This window comes from Schistocerca serialis, chromosome 2, assembly GCF_023864345.2.
Source record: "Schistocerca serialis cubense isolate TAMUIC-IGC-003099 chromosome 2, iqSchSeri2.2, whole genome shotgun sequence".
In the NCBI taxonomy this organism is placed as follows: domain Eukaryota; kingdom Metazoa; phylum Arthropoda; class Insecta; order Orthoptera; family Acrididae; genus Schistocerca; species Schistocerca serialis.
This window is the reverse complement of record NC_064639.1, coordinates 385,809,627-385,833,093: the sequence shown is the minus strand read 5'-3', so window position 1 is coordinate 385,833,093 and position 23,467 is coordinate 385,809,627. Positions and strand designations below refer to the sequence as shown.

Sequence of the window (23,467 nt, the reverse complement as noted above, 5' to 3'; positions counted from 1 at the left end):
TCATGAACTGCTCCTTTTTTTGGACTCAACCATTCCTTTTTTTCCCCTTATGTTAGCATAAAGACAACGTTTCTCGTCATCAATAACCGTGTAGGGTAGGAATCATCCGTGTTGTTCACGAGTCATTTCATGACGATCAAGCAGAGACGCACACAATGGTTTTTGTGATTTTGGCTTGGAGCACGCGTTACCCGTGCATCCAATTTTTGAACTTTCTCCATTGCATGCAAATGTCGCACGATGGTGGAATAAAATGTAAATGCCATGTGGCTACGGCCTCCCGTCAGGTAGACCGTTCGCCTGGTGCAAGTCTTTCGAGTTGACGCCACTTCGGCGACTTGCTTGTCGATGGGGAAGAAATGATGATGATAAGGACAAGTCTCTGAGCGGAGAAAATCTCCTACGCAGCCGGGAATCAAAACCGGGCCGTTAGGGATGACATTCCGTTGAGCTGATCACTTTTTTCTTTTCTTTTAATGAGATAGTGGACCGGTGGGATCTCGGGGGGAGAAGTGGGCAGGGGTCGAAACCCAAAGCCTGGCTACAGTGTCTCCCTCACCACCATCGAGCTTGTGGGGCACAGGAAAGTGGAAACACAGGAATCAACGGAAGTGGAAGGCGTTGTTGTGGTTCATTTATTATTCAATATTATCATGAAAGTATGTGGAACACATCGGCGACAGAGGAGAAAAATATGAATCGTAGGTAAAGAAAAAGAAAAGAAAAAGGAAAAGAATGAAGAAATAAAATACTTGAAATCTACGACGCGCTCTCCCGTCCGCGGAGGTCAGAGGTATAATCGATCATAGGCGGCTTAAACTAAGACACCGCCGGGAGGGGGGGGGGGGATGGGTAGGTGCCCTCTGCTCGAGGCACTCCCCCCCTCCCCCAACTTACTGGAGGTCTAACAAAGACCCCTCGAAGATAGTTAGCAAATAATGTTCGGTGTTGTGGCGTGTTTTCGAGAGCTGCAAGGGCTGTTCGTAAATAGGTCTAGAATTCGAGGCGGCATTTAGGTCCCTCATGAAAGAGCTAAGCGACCGCTCAATCTTTGACCCACGTAATAGCATGACATTTCGCGGCGGGAAAATGTTTGCTCTCCAGCTATAGAAACATTCGAGGTTCGATTGAGTCTGGTGGCACTCGGAGATAGCAGGCATTGATTTGCTGCACGAAGCGCCAGACATCTTGCGAAGAGGTGCATGTCAGACGATGGTCATCCGTGTCCAGCTGCTGGCAAAGGAGACAAAGAGGGGATTGTGACAAGCCAATGTTGTACATTCGCTGTTTCGTGGCAAATTTACTGTTGACTATGCGATACCACAGTGCCCGGACGTCCGTAGGAAGGAAGGGCTGGAGGACGGTAGTCCACACTATGAGCCACTGGACAGAGGGATGTTTGGTCTCCACCACATTCCGGGGAACACGGCGCAGTAGGGGGCTGTTAAAATCCTAGGTGGGCGCATATCTGGGAGACTGGTATGTATGTAACTGTAGTCTACGAAAAAGGTCAAAATATGAGATAAATGAGGGATGATATGGCCGACAGACACCGGTGGTGAGGTGGAAGCAGGCAGGAGGATCCCAAGCAAACTGCGTGTTAGAGATGTGCCCCGGTCTGTCCACTGTCTTCTCGTGGTACTCATATGCAGGGTCGCAGCACGAATACGGACATTGACGAGCCCGAGGCCACCATCCCGTGGGGGCAGGGTAAGTGCCTCATAATGAACTTTCAACATGGAACCAGCCGTGAGGTAATACCCAAAAGCCGCCTGAAGGTTGCGCCAAATCGCAGTCGGCAGAAGGAGAACTTTTTTTTTAAAAAAAATTTTTTTATTTCAATAACAATACTAGTTATACATGTTAACCCACCTCCTAAGATGATTAATGGATCATAAAGTGATACATAAATTGGATTACAATGCGGCTTTAACTATTACAGTTATGTTAGTGAGCTACAGTTTAACTACTACAGTGTGTTAGTTTTAGTTTTCTACAACAATGGGCAATTTGATCTAACTTACTTGTTACTTAACTAATCTAAAATGACTATTACCTGCAGCGTCACAGGTGTGCCAGTAGAGTACAAACCTACTTACGATAGGCAGGCTCCACGAGCTTATCCCGAGGAGCATGCCCCTGGAACTGGGCTGGCCAAGGTAGGTAATCGCTGCAGTTCCCTAAATTAATGTCCTAAGTCCTACAAAACTAACTTAACCTACGTCTAATCCGGTGCTTTGTCGTAATCGGTGGTGTTGACCCCCCCCCCCCCCTCCCACCCCTAGTCCTGCACTTGGCGGTTTCCAACTATGATGGAAGTCGGCCAGCCCAGGCACAGGCGGTATGGGAATGGGATCTGGTCTCAATCGGTTTGATCTACGAGTTGATACCTATTGTAGGTCCCTCAGGTATTCTGATAACACTTTCCGTGATACCCCATCTGCCAATGCATTCAAAGTGTGAAAAGTGTCTTCTTGTCTGAGTAGTTGGTATGTGTCGTTGTTCGGAAGTCTGTCTCGGAGTGTTGTCGCGACATCATTGAAGAGAGGGCACTCGAAAACCACATGGTCGGGAGTACCCTCTTCCGCGCCACAGTCACACTCGGGGGTTGCGCTTTTCCCAAACCGACATAAATATGTCTGATAGGGTCCATGGCCAGTGAGAAAGTGAATGAGTCCTCGTGTAGGTTCGAAATATTTCATGCCCCCACGCTCTTTTACATCTGGTAAAAACTGGAAGGTCCTTCTCCCAGTTTTTTCTTCCTCCCAAGCCCTCTGCCAAAGTTCCTCCTCGGTTTCGTATTTCCCTCTTATCCTCCACCCTCACACCCATAATTTCTATTATTTTCTCCACATTCCCCTTTTTGGCCCAGTACCTCGCCGCTTGTTCTTGCGCGATGTGGACCAATTTCGATGCCACTTAAAGATTAAGAAACTCAACGTGTTGAAGTATGTCCTGGTGGCGCAGGAGGTTCTGGCGAACGTCGTTGCGGATGAGGTGTAACAGTCGACGGACATTCGTTGCCTCTGTGCGTGAGATCGCGGGGGTAAAGGTAATGCCAGGTACCGGAAAGTCCGCACAAGCGGCAAGGGTGCCACTTCACCTTCCTGGATACCTCGTCCAATGTGCGTTGCAGAAGATTTGGCGACACTGATGGCACTGCCAGCGGCAGGCCCGTAACGGGTAATCAGTTCCAGGACTGCTCGAATCTCAGAGCCGCAGCGAATGAGAAGGAGGAGGTCATCAGCATATGCCCGACAGCGAAAAGTGTGTTGGAGTAGGGTGAGACCAGAGAGCTTGGTTGTCAAGCTCCCAATGAGGAGCTCAAGGGCAATAGCATACAGGATGGTAGAGATGGGGCACCCTTGCCATATGGAATGGCAGATGGGTACCGGCCCTGCTAAACGTCCATTGATTTGGACATGTGAACTGGCACTGTTGTATAGACGCCGGAGGACGTCGAGGAACGGAGGGGGGATGCCCATTCGGGCCGCAAACGAAAACATGAAACGATGGCGCACTTTATCGAAGGCGCTGTCGAAGTCTACAGCGACGTCTGCTGCACGGAGTATGCTGGCCGCCGCCATCGCAATTAAGTCGCGGCATTCCCCTGTAGCAGTCTGTATGTTAACCTGTCCCCCAGGTGTCGTTTGCTCTGGGGAGAGGATATGAGGGAGTATTGTTCGGAGCCGCATTGGCAGTAAGTGAGGGAAAATTTTGTAATCGCCATTGAGTAGGGTGAGTGGTCTGTAACTCGTGACCGTCGAACCACGGCTCGTTTGTGGACCGGAATGATGATGCTCTCAGCAAAGGCGGGTGGGATTGCTTGGTCAGATGTCATCAGTTCTTGATACATAGTCTTCGGTCCCGGGTTCGATCCCCGCCACTGCCTAAATTTTGATAAATAATCAGCATTGGCGGCCGAAGACTTCCGGCATAAGAAGTTGGCCTCATTCTGCCAACGGCCTTGTGAAAGAGGGCGGAGGAGCGGATAGATGTTCAGGGCACTCTCTTGTCCTAGGGGTGGGAAATTGCCCCTAAAGGCGGAAGAATCAGCAATGATCAACGACATGAGGATGCAGAAGGCAATGGAAACCACTGCATTAAAGACACGTAACGTGTATCCACAGGACATGTGGCCTGTAATTGAAGACGTTTCATGATGATCTCTCTATTGGCAAAAGATTCCGGAATAGTCCCCTATTCGGATCTCCGGGAGGGGACTGCCAAGGGGGAGGTTACCATGAGAAAAAGATTGAATAATTTACGAAAGGATAACGTTCTACGAGTCGGGGCGTGGAATGTCAGAAGCTTGAACGTGGTAGGGAAACTAGAAAATCTGAAAAGGGAAATGCAAAGGCTCAATCTAGATATAGTAGGGGTCAGTGAGGTGAAGTGGAAGGAAGACAAGGATTTCTGGTCAGATGAGTATCGGGTAATATCAACAGCAGCAGAAAATGGTATAACAGGTGTAGGATTCGTTATGAATAGGAAGGTAGGGCAGAGGGTGTGTTACTGTGAACAGTTCAGTGACCGGGTTGTTCTAATCAGAATCGACAGCAGACCAACACCGACAACGATAGTTCATGTATACATGCCGACGTCGCAAGCTGAAGATGAACAGATAGAGAAAGAGTATGAGGATATTGAAAGGGTAATGCAGTATGTAAAGGGGAACGAAAATCTAATAGTCATGGGCGACTGGAATGCAGTTGTAGGGGAAGGAGTAGAAGAAAAGGTTACAGGAGAATATGGGTTCAAAATGGTTCAAATGGCTCTGAGCACTATGGGACTTAACTTCTAAGGTCATCAGTCCCCTAGAACTTAGAACTACTTAAACCTAACTAACCTAAGGACATCACACATCCATGCCCGAGGCAGGATTCGAACCTGCGACCGTAGCGGTCACGCGGTTCCAGACTGTAGAGCCTTTAACCGCTTGGCCACACCGGCCGGCGGAGAATATGGGCTTGGGACAAGGAATGAAAGACGAGAAAGACTAATTGAGTTCTGTAACAAGTTTCAGCTAGTAATAGCGAATACTCTGTTCAAGAATCACAAGAGGAGGAGGTGTACTTGGAAAAGGCCGGGAGATACGGGAAGATTTCAATTAGATTACATCACGGTCAGACAGAGATTCCGAAATCAGATACTGGATTGTAAGGCGTACCCAGAAGCAGATATAGACTCTGATCACAATATAGTAGTGATGAAGAGTAGGCTGAAGTTCAAGACATTAGTCAGGAAGAATCAATACGCAAAGAAGTGGGATACGGAAGTACTAAGGAATGACGAGATACGTTTGAAGTTCTCTAACGCTATAGATACAGCAATAAGGAATACCGCAGTAGGCAGTACAGTTGAAGAGGAATGGGCATCTCTAAAAAGGGCCATCACAGAAGTTGGGAAGGAAAACATAGGTACAGAGAAGGTAGCTGCGAAGAAACCATGGGTAACAGAAGAAATACTTCAGTTGATTGATGAAAGGAGGAAGTACAAACATGTTCCGGGAAAATCAGGAATACAGAAATACAAGTCGCTGAGGAATGAAATAAATAGGAAGTGTAGGGAAGCTAAATGGCTGCAGGAAAAATGTGAAGACGTCGAAAAAGATATGATTGTCGGAAGGACAGACTCAGCATTCGTCAAAACAACCTTTGGTGACATTAAAAGCAACGGTGGTAACATTAAGAGTGCAGCGGGAATTCCACTGTTAAATTCAGAGGAGAGAGCAGATAGGTGGAAAGAATACACTGAAAGCCTCTATGAGGGTGAAGATTTGTCTGATGTGATAGAAGAAGAAACTGGAGTCGATTTAGAAGAGATAGGGGATCCAGTATTACAATCGGAATTTAAAAGGGCTCTGGAGGACTTACGGTCAAATAAGGCAGAAGGGATGGATAACATTCCATCAGAATTTCTAAAATCACTGGGGGAAGTGGCAACAAAACGACTATTCACGTTGGTGTGTAGAATATATGAGTCTGGCGATATACCATCTGACTTTCGGAAAAGCATCATCCACACAATTCCGAAGACGGCAAGAGCTGACAAGTGCGAGAATTATCGCACAATCAGCTTAACAGCTCATGCATCGAAGCTGCTTACAAGAATAATATACAGAAGAATGGAAAAGAAAACTGAGAATGCGCTAGGTGACGATCAGTTTGGCTTTAGGAAAAGTAAAGGGACGAGAGAGGCAGTTCTGACGTTACGGCTAATAATGGAAGCAAGGCTAAAGAAAAATCAAGACACTTTCATAGGATTTGTCGACCTGGAAAAAGCGTTTGACAATATAAAATGGTGCAAGTTGTTCGAGATTCTGAAAAAAAGTAGGGGTAAGCTATAGGGAGAGACGGGTCATATACAATATGTACAACAACCAAGAGGGAATAATAAGAGTGGACGATCAAGAACGAAGTGCTCGTATTAAGAAGGGTGTAAGACAAGGCTGTAGCCTTTCACCCCTACTCTTCAATCTGTACATCGAGGAAGCAATGATGGAAATAAAAGAAAGGTTCAGGAGTGGAATTAAAATACAAGGTGAAAGGATATCAATGATACGATTCGCTGATGACATTGCTATCCTGAGTGAAAGTGAAGAAGAATTAAATGATCTGCTGAACGGAATGAACAGTCTAATGAGTACACAGTATGGTTTGAGAGTAAATCGGAGAAAGACGAAGGTAATGAGAAGTAGTAGAAATGAGAACAGTGAGAAACTTAACATCAGGATTGATGGTCACGAAGCCAATGAAGTTAGGGAATTCTGCTACCTAGGCAATAAAATAACCAATGACGGACGGAGCAAGGAGGACATCAAAAGCAGACTCGCTATGGCAAAAATGGCATTTCTGGCCAAGAGAAGTCTACTAATATCAAATACCGGCCTTAATTTGAGGAAGAAATTTCTGAGGATGTACGTCTGGAGTACAGCATTGTATGGTAGTGAAACATGGACTGTGGGAAAACCGGAACAGAGGAGAATCGAAGCATTTGAGATGTGGTGCTATAGACGAATGTTGAAAATTAGGTGGACTGATAAGGTAAGGAATGAGGAGGTTCTACGCAGAATCGGAGAGGAAAGGAATATGTGGAAAACACTGATAAGGAGAAGGGACAGGATGATAGGACATCTGCTGAGACATGAGGGAATGACTTCCATGGTACTAGAGGGAGCTGTAGAGGGCAAAAACTGTAGAGGAAGACAGAGATTTGAATACGTCAAGCAAATAATTGAGGACGCAGGTTGCAAGTGCTACTCTGAGATGAAGAGGTTAGCACAGGAAAGGAATTCGTGGCGGGCCGCATTAAACCAGTCAGTAGACTGATGACCAAAAAAAAAAGTTGTCCACCGCGGTGCCATGAGGTTCCTGAAGGTACGGTAAAACACAATCGATAAGCCGTCGATGCCGGGCGATCTGTTGACTGCACCTTTGTCGATTGCGTTGTCGACTTCGTCTCGCGGTGCCATGAGGTCCCTGAAGGTACGGTTAAAACACAATCGATAAGCTGTCGATGCCGGGCGATCTGTTGACTGCACCTTTGTCAACTGCGTTGTCGACTTCGTCTCGCGGTGCCATGAGGTCCCTGAAGGTACTGTTAAAGCACAATCAATAAGCCGTCGATGCCGGGCGATCTGTTGACTGCACCTTTGCCGATTGCGTTGTCGACTTCGTCTCGCGTGACCGCCACTGTCAAAGCATCAGCCTCCGTGTGGGGGAGGGTGCACGTGACGTAATGCAAAATGGAGTCGTCTGCTTCAGTATCAGCATCTTCTTCACTATAAGCGCGACGGTAGTGTTCGACGAATGCGTGGACGATGTCATTCTCATTGGTCACCTACGTGCCATGAGGCGTGGTCAGAGTGTTGATGATCTGCGGACGACGCCGTCGTTCGTCGGACACTATATGATGCATAGATGGAATTTCTAAACCAACATGATCGTGGCGCCCGCGTCCATAGCCCTACCCCTCCCAATTTCCGACTTGCCAGTGCAATTATCCTTGCCGTTCTTTGCCGTTCCAACAGGTTGCGGTGGTCTAGCGGTTCTAGGCGCTCAGTCCGGAACCGCGCGACTGCTACGGTCGCAGGTTCGAATCCTGCTTCGGGCATGGATGTGTGTGATATCCTTAGGTTAGTTAGGTTTAAGTAGTTCTAAGTTCTGGGGGACTGATGACGACAAATGTTAAGTCCCATAGTGCTCAGAGCCAACAGGTTGTCTGGGGTTAGCGGCTGAGTATCCAGATCATGGAGAATCGCATAATAGAAGTCAACAGTGTTGCGATGCCAGTCGGCCGTGTCCTTCCCGTATATCAGTGTCCTCCGGATCGCTGGTTTGGCGGAGTCCATCCACCATGTCAATGTCGAGCGGTAGCGGGGAAGGCGTCGTTCGCAGGCTGTCCACGTCTCAGTGAATTGTTGGCGACATGTCAGGTCATGCAGATGAGAAGTATCTAGTTTCTATGGCGCAAGGCTGCGCTATACAGATTGCGGCGGAAGGAGGACCGTGCAGATGTAAGCGCACTGGTCAGAAAAGGCCAGTGGCCAGGATTCGGCGCCCCGTATCGCAGATCTAAGAGTTTGTGAAGCATATATCCGGTCTAGTCGGCTTGCGGAATGATTGGTAAGAAAGGTATGGCCAGAACAGTCGCCGTGTTGAACTTCCCAGGCATCGTGAAGCAAGAGGTCTCGCACCACTATACGTAGTTCCTGACATGTAGTATAGTGTGGAATCTGATCTTTGGGGTGCAGAACGGCAGTGGTCATATCGCCCTAAAAACAAGGGGGCGATTTCTTCGGAATAAAACTGGGCCCTTTCATGTCGTTGGTCGGCGCCTGAAGGAGCGTAGACATTAATGATGCGTGTCCCCATGGCAGTAAGTGCCATGGCCCGAGCTGATGGAAGGAAGGCGACGTCGGTCACAGAAATCCCGTGGCGGACGCAGATGGCCACACCGCGGCCCATAGGATCACTCGCGGAGGCGTTGGCGGTATAGTCATTTATATCCGGGAGACTGACCAAGTGAACTTCCTGCAGAAGGGCGAAATCAGTATCAGAAGCCCAGAACATCTCTTGCATAAGGCGGATTTTCACCCTGGAACGAATGTTGTTGATCTTGATGGTTGCTATCTGGTAGGCCTGGTGGCGGACTGCTGGAGGCTGGTCCACGCTGGCGTCATTGCAAAGGCGTGGGCGTCGCAGAGGATCGTTATCCCTCTCTCCCGCAAGAGGTTCTGGGAAGAGTATGATTAGTGTTTCGGCCCCGACGGAGCAATGTCCCGTAACAGGTCCTGCTCCTCGACCTCCTCCTCGTGCTACGCCGTGGAAGCGGCCACCGATGTGTCGTCCATTTTGTCTGGTGCATGGTGTAGTGTCGCATAGGATATGTCCGTGAAGTAGTTCAGCGTCCGCATGGGGTGTCGGGGAGACGGACGCAGGCACACCGATGGATGTCCCCGCGCTCAAAAAATGGTTCAAATGGCTCTAAGCACTATGGGTCTTGACATCTGAGGTCATCAGTCCCCTAGACTTAGAATTACTTAAACCTAACTAACCTAAGGACATCACACACATCTATGTCCGAGGCAGGATTCGAATCTACGACCGTAGCAGCAGCGCGGACTGAAGAGCCTAGAACCTCTAGGTCACAGCGGCCGGCTTCTCTGCGCAGTCTTCATCGGCAGTAGCGGCTTCTGGGGCGTCGTGCTGGTCGACGGTTGCGTCATCCTCGACTTGCAACGTCTCCTCTTCGCCGGAAACGGTGCGGTGCCTTCTCTTACGACGTTTCATATAGCGTTGTTTCCTTATGCGACCCTCCGTGTCCGACGACGGAAGGGAGTCGCGTCGCTCTGGCAGGAAGGTCCCGTAGGGACGATGAACGAGTCGATCTCCATCATGTTGCCGACGGCAGGGTCAGCGTCTGATTGTGTCGGCACCGTCGGAGCGGCGTCGATGACCGTCCGAGGTGGGGGGCCGTCCGAGGCGCTCTCCGCCGGTGTCTGGTCGGGCTCGTTTGTGGCGTCGTTGATGGCGTCCGGGCGTCTTTGCGAAGCGATAGGAGAAGCAAGAGCAGCGGCGTAGGTCACTGGTAGAACCGTAGGTTGCGGCGCGGGTGGTCCTTCGGCAGCTTGAAGTTGCGTAATACGCCGTTGTAAGCATTTGGATCTAAGGTGGCCTTCTTTGCCGCATCTGGAACAGGTCCGAAGCTGGCCGTTGTATACTCGTATAATTGTTGCACGGCATCGGCCGATCTGTAAGTATGACGGTACGTGGCTTCGGAGATCAATGGTGACCTGTTGGACCCCGTTTAGGATAGGATATGTCCGAAACTGTGTCCACTTCTCCGCAGTGTGGCCATGGACTGTGCCCTATGGTCGGAGTGCCACGACGACTTCCTCAGCAGGAAGTTCGAATGGCAATTCGAAAATGCGTATCGACGGCGTATCTAAGCCCGCGTGGTCGACGGTTACCACCCCCACATCGCCATCATCATGACAGAAGCGGAGCCCCTGTTTGGTCTCACGAAGGATGCGTTCGTACCCCGCGTCGTTAATGATTTTAACATAGACCGTGCTGCTCACGATCGACAAATGTATGCCGATAATATCTGTCGCCGTGATCTTCACTTCCTGTTGTGTCTAGACAAGACAGCCTAGACACAATGAGAGGAAGCCGAAAGGCACGCGCTACGCTCACGGAGATGGGCATGAGGTCTGAAACAGGATACGTAATGAATGCTATAAAGAGAAGCTCGTAGGTTCTGGAATACTTAACTTTAATCCATTCTTTTGGTACATCTGGAGATTGTGGCGATACACGTGAGACTCTTTAGATACATGCAATGTCACTAATGGCGCCTTGCTAGGTCGTAGCCATTGACTTAGCTGAAGGCTATTCTAACTATCGGCTCGGCAAAGGAGCGAGGCTTCGTCAGTATAGTCGCTAGCTACGTCGTCCGTACAACTGGGGCGAGTGCTAGTCCGTATCTCGAGACCTGCCTTGTGGTGGCGCTCGGTCTGCATTCACACAGTGGCGACACGCGGGTCCGACATGTACTAATGGACCGCGGCCGATTTAAAACTACCACCTAGCAAGTGTGGTGTCTGGCGGTGACACCACACTTCCCCTCGCAGAAAACGCTCCTCCTCGAGTGCTTTGGGTCGGATATAATCGTTGCAGAAAGTAAGTCGGAGTGTAGATTTACGGTAACGGTTCGCCATGGATCGTATACGGTAAGCCGGCACTTAAGCAAAGGCCGTCAGGATGTAAACAAGGCGAGCTCGCGCTCCGCACGCGGTAAACACGGACGCGTCCACTCTGTTGCCCTGCCAAAGGCAGACTACCACTCAGCTACCAGGGACGGACGATGGTGGAATGTTCACAGTTCATCACATTTGCCAGTTCCCGAGTACACTGAAATGGATCATTATGGACTAATACGCTTAAACGATATTCATCAAACTCCGAAGGTCTTCCTGAACATGGAGAGCCACTAATGTTAGAACGATCTTCCTTAAAACGAGAAAACCATTCTCTCGCGGTGTTCTGTCCAATGATATTATCTCCATTCTCTGTGCAAATGTTTCTGTCTGCCTCCTCTGCTACTCGTATTACCCCTGTATAGAATTCAAAGGGAAGAATATGTCGGAAATGTTCCGCTTTCTCCACTTGGTACTCCATCTTCTCGCGTCCACTGCTCCACCACCTATCTTCGTATGACAAAATGTCAATATGTAAACTCAAATAGCTACAGTGAACTACAGACTGAAAATGACGGTAGATAAATAAACCCACAGCAACTGGAAAAGCTACATGCAAAACGAAAACGTTACGATCTCTCGCACCAACTTAATATTTTTAAGGAAGTACAGGTTTTCTCTGCTTGATTGATACGTGGTCTTCCGAGTGCTCACCCGATTTGTACTTTCATTTTCTGCCCAGTATTTGGGCGAGCGACTCAAGAGTCTTCTTCAGGTGCTGCGAGTTTTGCTGTTATGTGTACTCACTGCCTGGACTCCAACCAGACTGTGAGCTATTTTGATCTCACGCCACTGTTTGTAGCCGAATTCGATTCCTGACATCCACTGCGCCCTTTGATGCTGTTTTATAGAGCACGTGCTAATACGTGGAACGCAAATTCCCTCAGCATTTTCCAACTCTCATGGACGTGATGGTCGGCGAGATTTTAGTAAATTGAATGCTGTACCCCAAGCGTTATTTAAAATGAAATCTCCATTCCTGTTTATTGGATTTTCTAACATCTTTATTTCAATATACTCCTTAATTACGTTGTCCCAGTAGCTTGGAGTTTGCACCACATTACTGGTCTCATCGTACTTTAAATCATGATAGTATCTGAGGCAGTGCTCGGCGACAGCTTGATTGTTTTAGCCGGGTGTGTCGCAGATATTCCTTGAATCTCTCCTCGAATGTTCTGATAGCGTGCCCCCCTTAAGACATGCCACATTCGCATGGCATGCGATACACATCCAGCTTCCAGAGACCCAGATCGTCTCTAACATTACAAAGTATACTTTTTATCTTAGTTGAAGGTAGCGAATTACACTGAATGCCATATTTTCTTAGGAATCTACCAGTCTTCCCGAGTACTGGGGCAGCATACAGTAAATAAGCGATTTATCTTCCTTTCGTTGGGCAGAGTAACAGAAGAGTCGAGGGGAGAAGCAAGGACCATCTGTGACACAACCGGCTAAAACAATCAAGCAAATCAGCTGTTGCAGAGCACTGCCTCGAAGAGCATTTTGAAATTAAATACGATGAGACCAGTATCGTGGTGCAAACAGCAAGTTTCTGAGACTTTCGAAATAAAGATGTCAGAAAAACCTAATAAACGGGGATGGAGATTTCAATTTAAATACGCTTTGGGTCCGGTGCTCAATTTATTAAAATCTCGTCGATCATCATATCCAATACAGTTGGAAAACACTGAGAGAGTTTGCGTTTCACAGAGTCTTAGAGCGTGCTCTGTAAAATAAAAGAGCATCAAAGGGCACAGTGGACGTCGGGAATGGAACTGGGCTGTAAATAACGGTGTGAGACCAACAATAGTCCACAGGCTGCTTGAAGTCCAGGCAACGAGTCACATAACAGCAAAACTCTGAGCTTCTGAGGAAGACGGCTGCCTCGGATGTCGAAATATTGTGCAGAAAATTGAAACTGTAATTCGGCTGAACACCCGGATGCTCAATGTTAAACAAAACACCGGTTGGCGGAGCACACGTTTGATACTAGTTCTCCCTAGAAAGCGAATCCAGTCTCTTAAACTAGCACGAGCGAATGTAGAACAGAGTGCTAGTCAGTAATGTTAACCGCAACAAGTCATTTTTCGTAAGCTAGAAGTGATAAATGGAGGTCATTGCGGCTAAAAGGAATGAAATCCGTTTCCGCATCGCATCTGCACTATCTTACCCGCAGGTCTTTTATTCACATTCGTGGATTTTATAAATCATTTTAATAAGTTACTTACGCTGCAGCTTCCCAGTAGCATTGCCCCTGGTCTATACTTTCGTCGGCTGAAGCCGCACTTCGTAATTTTCATTCCATTGTCTAAGTAAAAATATATTGATCATAACCAGGTTTTAAAACATCATAGCTATGATACGTTCCGTAAGCTACAACTTTAAAGAAAGGAATTATTTGAAATTTCCGAAAAATTTGGTGAGCCAGATGCATTTGCCTTACAAGTTGTCGTTAAAAATGATTTTATACCAAACGTTGTTCCTTATGTGAGACGAACACAGTAATCCAGTCATGTAGCAATTGGAGAAAGGCGTGTTTCGTCCTTATACGTTGCAGCTATCAATGTCGAAAGTACACTGAAGAGCCAAAGAAACTGGCACACTTGCCTAATATCGTGTAGGGCGCTCAGGAGCACGCAGAGGTGCTGCAACACGACGTGGCATGGTCTCGACTAATGTCTGAAGTAGTGCTGGAGGGAACTGACACCATGTATCCTGCAGGGCTGTCCACAAATCCGTAAGATTACGAGGGAGTGGAGATCTCTTCCGAACAGCACGTTGCAAGATATCCCAGATATGCTCAATAATGTTCGTGTCTGGGGAGTTTGGTGGCTAGCAGAAGCGTTTAAACTCAGAAGAGTATTCCTGGAGTATGGTTTCTGGACGTGTGGGGTGTTCATTGTCCTGCCGGAATTGCCCAAGTTCGTCGTAACGAACAATGGACATGAATGGATGCAGCTAATCAGACAGTGTGCTTACGTACGTGTCAGATGTCATAGTCGTATCTAGACGTATCAGGGCTCCCATATCACTTCAACTGCACACGCCCCACGCCATTTCAGATCCTCCACCAGCTTGAACTGTCCCCTGCTGATATGCAGGGTCCATGCATTCATGAGGTTGTCTCCATACCCGTACACGTGCATTCACTCGATACAATTTGAAACGAGATTCGTCCTACCAGGCAACATGTTTCCAATCATCAACAGTCCAATATCGGTGTTGATGGGCCCAGGCGAAGCGTAAAGCTTTGTGTCGTGCTCCGAAAGCCCATGTCGATGATGTTTCGTTGAATGGTTCGCACGCTGACACTTGTTGACAGCCCAGCATTGAAATCTGCAGCAATTTGGGGAAGGGTTGCACTTCTGTCACGCTGAACGATTCTCTTCAGTCGTCGCTGGTCCCGTTCTTGCAGGTTCTTTTTTCGGCCGCACCGAGAGATTTGATGTTTTACCGGATTCCTGATATACACGGCACACCCGTGAAATGGTCATACGGGAAAATCCCCACTTCATCGCTACCTCGGAGATGCTGTGTCCCATCGCTCGTGCGCCGACTATAACAACACGTAAAAACTCACTTATATCTTGATAACCTGCCATTGTAGCGGCAGTAATCGAGCTAACAATTGCGCCAGACAGTTGTTGTCTTACATAGGTGTTGCCGACCGCAGCACCGTGTTCTGCCCGTTTACATATGTCTCTATTTGATTGCGCATGCCTTTACCAATTTCTTTGGCGCCTCAGTGTACCTTTTTCAGGATACTGCAGCCACTGTACTGGTGCTCTGCATCAAATGATTAATAATAATGAATTAAAACAACAATAATTATTATGGTAGATTGAATCCGCGGATGTCGGCATCCGCAGACCTACAGTAACAGGTTTGGTGCACTGGAGTGGTGATAGTGGTAAGTGATACCGTAGCAATTACAAACTGCAGATTCAGTAACCATAATTTTGTCGAACGTAATATGGATGTAGGTTTCATAGTACTGCCTTTTTGAGAATAACGGATAGTGAATTGTAGCGTAAAAAAAAGACATCTAAATGACGCACTGTATTTCTTTCTCCTTGTAGTACCACATTTATGCGATATGTGTGGCTTAGTGAATTGGAGCCGCCAGTCCGGCAAGGTGGGGGCTGACCCGGAGTGTGCCTACAGGTGCAGATATCGACGGTGGCGCCGGTGGGCGTGTGGCGGTGCGTAGTGCAGAGCAGCCGGGCGGACCGCCGTGACGTCAGACGCAGCTACGAGCACGACACGGACGTGTACGTGCTCTTCAACCCCTGGTGCAAAGGTGAGATCTGCTTATACCGACACCTGCCTTCTCCATGTCCTATCGTACATAAGAAACACAACTAGCTCCTTACTCACACGAAGTTTTGACCGCTATTGATAAGGGATTTCAAGTTGATTCCGTATCACGCTGTAACAGCATGCGTTCTCAGAAATCATAAGTGCACAAAGGTAGATGTATCACATTGGAACAACAGAAATAAAATGTTCAAACGTACCTACGTTCTGTATTTTAATGTAAGAAACCTACCTGTTAGCAACTGTTCGTCTAAAATTGTGAGCCACATGATTGTGACTATTACAGCGCCATCTATCACAAAGCGAAAAAAGTGGTCCAACTAAAACATTCATATTTCTTTACGTACTACATGAATATGTAATAAAAATGGGGGTTCCTATTTAGAAAAAAACGCAGTTGATACCCGTTTGACGAATGGCAGCGCCATCTAGCGGGCCAACCATAGCACCATCTGGTTTCCCCGTTCAAGCTAGACGAGTTTCGTTCTTTGTAGTTTTTTCGTTTGATGCTTATTTCGTGAGATATTTGGCCCGGCCACTATCAATGGACCACCCTGTAGATCATCGTTGGCTAGCTATTCATACGCACCTCCTCAACCTCCTACGGTTTCCACTAGATCAAGTTCAGCACGAGGGCTTGAGAGATATTGTAAATGGAGGTTACGTATTGATCCCTGAGATATGCTCTGCCTGCGGTGAGGGAATTGGTGGCGGTGTGTTGCAGAGGACCAGGTGCACCTGGAGAAGGAGGAGCTGCGGCGCGAGTACGTGCTGGCGGACACGGGCAAGGTGTGGCTGGGCTCGGCGCGCCGGCCGCGCGGCCGCCGCTGGGTGTTCGGCCAGTTCGACGACGCCGTGCTGCCCGCCGTGGCGCTGCTGCTCGAGAGGGCGGCGCTGCCGCACGCTCTGCGCGGGGACCCGGTCGCCGTCGCCAGGGCCATCTCCGCCGTGGTACGCGGCCGCCAGCCTCTGTGACGCGTTCAGCTCTGCCGGGCACTCTTTCGATGAGGTGTCTGAATGTCTGTGGAGGAAAGGCAGCCCATTCTTCCTGAGCGGAAACCAGAGATGGCAGTGATGTCGACGGCGGGGCTTCGAGCGAAGTCGACGTTCGAACTCGTCCACAGGGTGTTCCACTGGTTCACGTCGGGACTTTCCGCAGACCAGTTCATTTCAGGAATGAAGCTTTTTGGCAGATTAAAACTGGGTGCCGGACCGGGACTAGAACTCGAGATCTTTACCATTCGCGCGCAAGTGCGAAAGGCAAAGGTCTCGAGTTCGAGTCTCGGTCCACCATACAGTTTTAATCTGCCAGGAAGTTTCATATCACCGCACTCTCCGCTGCAGAGTGAAAATTTCGTTCTGGAAACATTTCAGGGATGTTACGTTCCGCAGATTATTGTCTCGCAGATGCTGCTTTATGACAAGCTGCATTGCCATGCTGTCACAAACAATCGTCATTGTAGCATTTCCAAAATGTCTCTGCAGCAGCTGCTTCACTGGTTGTGCAATGTGTGGAGGAGCGCCATCTTGCATAAAAATAATGCTATCCATACATTCACGCCGTTGAAGGGTTGAAATGAAGGTGGTGCGCAAAAGACTCCCATAGCGTTTATCAGTGACTGTACAGGTAACACGACCAGTAGACCCCATCAGCCTTGAAACCACACACATCAAAAAAGGTTTTGCAGCTCCCCGGTTCCCTGAACTCCTGAAGATAGACGTTGACTGGGGGTATTGTATCACAGACACAGTCGCTTTGACTGTTCAGAGATGTCACTTAGCCCGCCCAAAGATGTAAACAGCCATGCTTGAGCAGCGCCTGTTAGAGAGAGGAGGTCCGACAGCCGATCAGTTCCAGGAAGAAAGTACATGGCTCTTGTTGTCTGTAGTTCAACCATGCCTAGACGGTCAGTACCGCGGTTCGATCGCGTCCACATTGTTACTTTTTGCCAGGAAGAGCTCTCAACAAGGGATGAGTCCAGGCGTCTCGGTGTGACCCAAAGCGATATTGTTTGGACATGGAGGAGATACAGAGAGACAGGGTCGATGACATGCCTCGCTCAGGCCACCCAAGGACTAATCCTACAGTGGATGGCCGCTACCTGCGGATTATGGCTCGGAAGGACCCGGACAGCAACGTCACCATGTTGAATAATGCTTTTCGTGCAGCCACAGGACGTCATGTCACGGCTCAAATTGTGCGCAGTAGGCTGCATGATGTGCAACTTCACTTCCGACGTCCTTGGCGAGGTCCATTTTTGCAACCACGACACCATGCAGCGCGGTACAGATGGGCCCAACAACATGCCGAATGGACCGCTCAGGATTGGAATCACGTTCTCTTCACCGATGAGTGTCGCATATGCCTTCAACCAGACAATCGTCAGAGACGTGTTTGGAGGTAACCCGATCAGGCTGAACGCCTTAGACACACTACCCACTGAGTGCAGCAAGGTGGAGGTTGCCTGCTGTTTTGGGGTGGCATTATGTGGGGCCGATGTACGCCGCTGGTGGTCATGGAAGGCGCCGTAACGGCTGTACGATACGTGAATGCCATCCCCCGACCGATAGTGCAACCATATCGGCAGCATATTGGCGAGGCTTTCGTCTTCATGGATGATAATTCGCGCCCCCATTGTGCACATCTTGTGAATGACTTCCTTCGGAATAAGGACGTCGCTCGACTAGAGTGGGCAGCACGTTCTCCAGACATGAACCCTATCGCATATGCCTGGGTTAGATCCAAAAGGGCTGCTTATGGACGACGTGACCCACTAACCACTCTGAGGGATCCGCGCCGAATCGCCGTTGAGGAGTGGGACCATCTGGACCAACAGTGCCTTGATGAATTTGTGGATAGCATACCACGACGAATACAGTTATGCATCAATGCAAGAGGACGTGATACTGGGTATTAGAGGTACCGGTGTGTACAGCAGTCTGGACCACCATCTCTGAAGGTCTCGCTGTGTGGTGCTACAAAATGCAATGTGTGGCTTTCATGAGCAATAAAAAGGGCGGAAATGATGTTTATGTTGATCTCTATTCCAATTTTCTGTACTGGTTGTGGAACTCTCGGAACCGAGGTGATGCACAACTTTTTTTGATGTGTGCATATGGCCCAACGATAAATGATGCCGTCAACCCGCACCACACAGTTGCCATTGCGGGATGAAGCGGTACCGGTTGATGTGGGAGCGGATTTTTCGTTGGCCATATTCTGTAATGTCCTTGGAGACAGTATTGAGCTTCACCTGACCACAGAATATTCCATGGTCATTCATTGCCCACTTCCAAGCGTGCAAGAAATTCTGTTATAGCGCAGACGTCTTTCTTATTGCTGCTGCTGAACGTAGATAATTTTGTATGGATAGCAATGTAGGATGTTTCGCAGAATTATGTGCACCGTACTCACACGCATGTCCAAAATTCGGGGAATTCCCCGTGCACTGCATGTTCGCACACAACCGCTCGACCCCCTCCGGCAGCGCAGTGGCTACTTACCCTACTGATGTCGGATCAGTTGTTTTCCTCCCTCTGACACACTGCACTTCAAAAGAGACTGTCTTTTCGAATTTCGTAATCGTTTCTTCCAGACTCTTGGCCTATATCGAACCAACGCTTTGTTTTTTATACCCTTGCACGTCCAGACACAATCACCGTTCTTGTAAATGAGTTTTACCAGCTGCGCACGATTCTGCATTGAGACAGTAAAGCCGAGCGTCTCGGACGCAAACTGATGCGTCTTTTATTTTGCTTATTTCACTACTTATACCGCCATCTAGTGTCATAATTGTCATTAACTTTATTTGTTTCCATAACGTTTCCATCTTCGATAATCTTCCGTTCAAATTTGACATCGTTCTGAGCAGTGATTCTTTTAACAGCCTTTTGAAACTGGAACTTTAATTTAATCACACTATACAAACGCGTATGGACATATGCCCTATTAAGAATTAGCGTGTTCCACAACCAATCGGAGTGTCCCAGGGGTCACGTTCAGAATTCATTGCGCAATGTTTGCCTTCAGTTCAACTTGTCACATGTACATCTGGTCTCCGAGATAGAACACATTTAATGGCCCTTGTTATTTATTTTCTGTATTATTCAGTACAGAAAAATGATTTGTAAAGTGGAGTTTTACGTACCCATTCGATAGAGCGGCCCCAAATTAGTGTAGTGCGACATTTATTATTCGAGATGTATTAGCAGGAACAGTAAAACACGATGACTAACCAGCTGCTGAATGGCGGCAGGAGTCAGCAAGGGCCAAGACAGTGCTGTCGCCGCTGGAGTCCTGGTTATTCTTCGTGTTTTACTGACCCTGCCAATACATATAGATAAATGTTTTTGATCCCTTACGGTTCTAGCGGTGTACTACGGTGCTGAGTCGTGGGGATGTCAGTGTGTATCAAGATTGCAGATATGTACCTGCAAACAAACAGAAAATAGCTTGTCCTTGGGGAAGTGAAACCTCAAAATTACAAATAATTTTGCCAGAAAATACTGTTATTTTCAAATTAGTTACCCACCCAGAAATAATGCAAATAATTCCGTGGTACAACACCGTACATTTTGTCGGTTTCTGCATATCACAAATTACGTACGAACAAACTTCGAACAACATTGTATCCTTACGCATTGGATACTTCATGTTAACTGCTAAAAAGCATCCAGCAGAACCCGTCGTAATACTATATTCTAGACGTGTGTTCAAGCAGTTGTTTCACAAAAAGTGGCACAGATACTTATGTAGCTCGTCAGTGGCATAATGTGTGTGCTACACGGTGTCTGCGGGAGTGAAATACACTACTGGTCATTAAAATTGCTACACTAAGAAGAAATGCAGATGATAAACAGGTATTCATTGGACAAATATATTATACTAGAACTGACATGTGATTACATTGTCACGCAATTTGGGTGCATAGATCCTGAGAAATCAGTACCCAGAACAACCACCTATGGCCGCAATAACGGCTTGATACGCCTGGGTATTGAGTCAAACAGTGCTTGGATGGCGTGTACAGGTACACCTGCCCATGCAGCTTCAACACGATACCGCAGTTCATAAAGTGTAGTGACTGGCGTATTGTGACGAGCCAGTTGTTCGGCCACCATTGACCAGACGTTTTCAATTGGTGAGAGCTCTGGAGAATGTGCTGGCCAGGGCAGTAGTCGAACATTTTCTGTATCCAGAAAGGGCCTTATAGGACCTGCAACACGCGGTCGTGCATTATCCTGCTGAAGTGTAGGGTTTCGCAGGGATCGAATGAAGGGTAGAGCCACGGGTCGTAACACATCTGAAATGTATCGTCCACTGTTCAAAGTGCCGTCAATGCGAACAAGAGGTGACGGAGACGTGTAAGCAGTGGCACTCCATACCATCACGCCGGGTGATACGCCAGTGTGGCGATGACGAATACACGCTTCCAATGTGCGTTCACCGCAATGTCGCCAAACCCGGTGGCGACCATCATCATGCTGTAAAGAGAACCTGGATGCATACGAAAAAATAACGTTTTACCATTCGTGCACCCAGTTTCGTCGTTGAGAACACCATCGCAGGTGCTCCTTGTCTGTGATGCAGCGTCAAGGGTAACCGCAGCCATGGTCTCCGAGCTGATAGTCCATGCTGCTGCAAACGTCGTCTAACTGTTCGTGCAGATGGTTGTTGTCTTGCAAACGTCCCCATCTCTTAACTCAGGGATCGAGACGTGGCTGCACGATCCGTTACAGCCATGCGGGTAAGATGCCTGCCATCTCTACTGCTAGTGATACGAGGCCGTTGGGATCCAGCACGACGTTCCGTATTACCCTCCTGAACCCACCGATTCCATATTCTGCTAATAGTCATTGGATCTCGACTAAGGCGAGGAGTAATGTCGCGATACGATAAACTGCAATCGCGATAGGCTACAATCCGACCTTTATCAAAGTCGGAAAAGTGATGATACGCATTTCTCCTCCTTACACGAGGCATCACAACAACGTTTCACCAGGCAACGCCGGTCAACTACTGTTTGTGTATGAGAAGTCGGTTGGAAACTTTCCACATGTCAGCTCGTTGTACGTATCGCCACCGGCGCCAAGCTTGTGTGGATGTTCTGAAAAGTTAATCATTTGCATACCACAGCATCTTCTTCCTGTCTGTTAAATTTCGCGTCTGTAGCACGTCATCTTCGTGGTGTAGCAACTTTAATGGCCAGTAGTGCATAACGTATTGGAGATGCTACGTTGCAGCAGTAGGATTAGTGTTCTTGGCATTCAAGTGTCCATCGCATTCGCTCACAAGATTATCACGCGGGCTGCTGAGACAACCAGTATATTGCTGCAAGCGTGACGACAGCGGACAGCTGAGAATCATAAATGTCAGATCCTACGAAACGCGAGCTCTTAATGACATAACAGAAGAAGAAGTTTCACATATCTGTCCAGTCGCAATGACTTGTCCTCTCAGCGCTGCACTTCTCTTAGCGATCGTATGTCTGCTAGCAATGATGAGCACTGTATGCTGCCCCACAGTTGTTTTTACTGATTTGTTTTCTAATACGGACTGGGTTGTCCCGTCAATCAGTTCCGCAAATTGCATGTGTAGCTTGAGTTTTCTATGACAAAGGAAGCATCCAGTTGGGTCGTGCATTTTCCACGAGCGGTTACCATGTAACAGCGCCCACTGCTGGAAGAAAATATTCGTTTTGGCACACTGCTTCTCATGTCTACCTGGCTTCAGTCTGGTTGCTTGTTTAATCTCCAAACTCTTTCGCTTTTTCTGCAGTCACACACACAATTTTGTTGTTTAGATGGTTGTTATTTGCACTGTTCTACAGAAGTTATGTGATAATTTCTTCAAACATTTTCATAGTTCTCTGATAAGCAGCCAGTGTATTCCATTTAACCCTTTTAAGACTGTTACCTTTTATCAGCTAGTAGGGAAATATCACCTATGAATCTTTTCATTGTAGCTTCTAGCCACAGCATTTTTACTACCTTTTTGCACTTAACGTTCACGCATCTTGTTGCTTCTGCATCATAGAATTTACGTGGCTTAAACGATAAACTACAACTCAGGTTTATCTCCTTTTAATCTCTCTTTCGTTTTATTGAGGATCCGTTTTTATTATTGCCTTTCAGCTTTTGTAAATATTCAAAAATAATCATTTGTCCCTATATACTAACCTTATTCTCATTTGAATGCCAAACATATGCTTTACATAATATTACTAGAGGCCCAGCTCCAAGTCTACGACTGCTTGAAACAGCCACTAGTTTTTATTAAACTTTCCTTCTATTATTGAGAGTTCTGTGATAATGGGTGCCCTCATCTTTTTTAATGTATAACTAATCGTAGTATAAAACCTATTCCATGTTCTTGTGTTTATTATTAAGCAAAGGATTTAGATGAATGAATTACAACCATGGTTTTGCCTGAAACAGGCTCTTGGGGGAAAAAAACACTGGCCAGGAATTTAGAGACCGTAAGTTTTTCGTTGATCCTAAGAAAGCTTAAGATAGTATTCCCTTCTGTAAAATGTGGACTCCAATGTTAGAAAGTGGCGTGAGCCGCTCATATCTTCACGTTTTCAGAACTTTATATAGTGGCACAACTTGGAGAATTAAAGTAAGTCCAAAAATATCAGGAGTGGTTTTCGTGACCAAACGGCTACGCCAAGGCTGCTCGATAGTTCCTCCAGTATTTAAAACGTAGTTGAATTCTGCTGTAACGTTATGAAAACGTTCATGCCGTAGTATGAGTGTGTCAATGAATGACGGAAAACTATTCGTTTTACGTTCTGATGATGACAAAGACATTTTTCCAGAGGATGAAAATGATATAATTAGAAAAGTGCGCATATCAGAAACGAGATTTATCCATTAATTTAGTGA

General features: G+C 47.4%; 1 protein-coding gene across 2 annotated transcripts in view; it reads left to right on the top strand.

The window, feature by feature from the left end:
* Positions 1 to 23,467, top strand: part of LOC126457207 (hemocyte protein-glutamine gamma-glutamyltransferase-like) — a 181,863-nt gene that overhangs the window by 83,409 nt on the left and 74,987 nt on the right. For both annotated transcript variants that reach the window (XM_050093307.1, XM_050093309.1), the window contains 2 exons: positions 15,428 to 15,563; positions 16,305 to 16,531. In XM_050093307.1, coding sequence (XP_049949264.1) covers positions 15,428 to 15,563; positions 16,305 to 16,531 — 363 coding nt within the window. The remainder of the gene's footprint in view (positions 1 to 15,427; positions 15,564 to 16,304; positions 16,532 to 23,467) is intronic.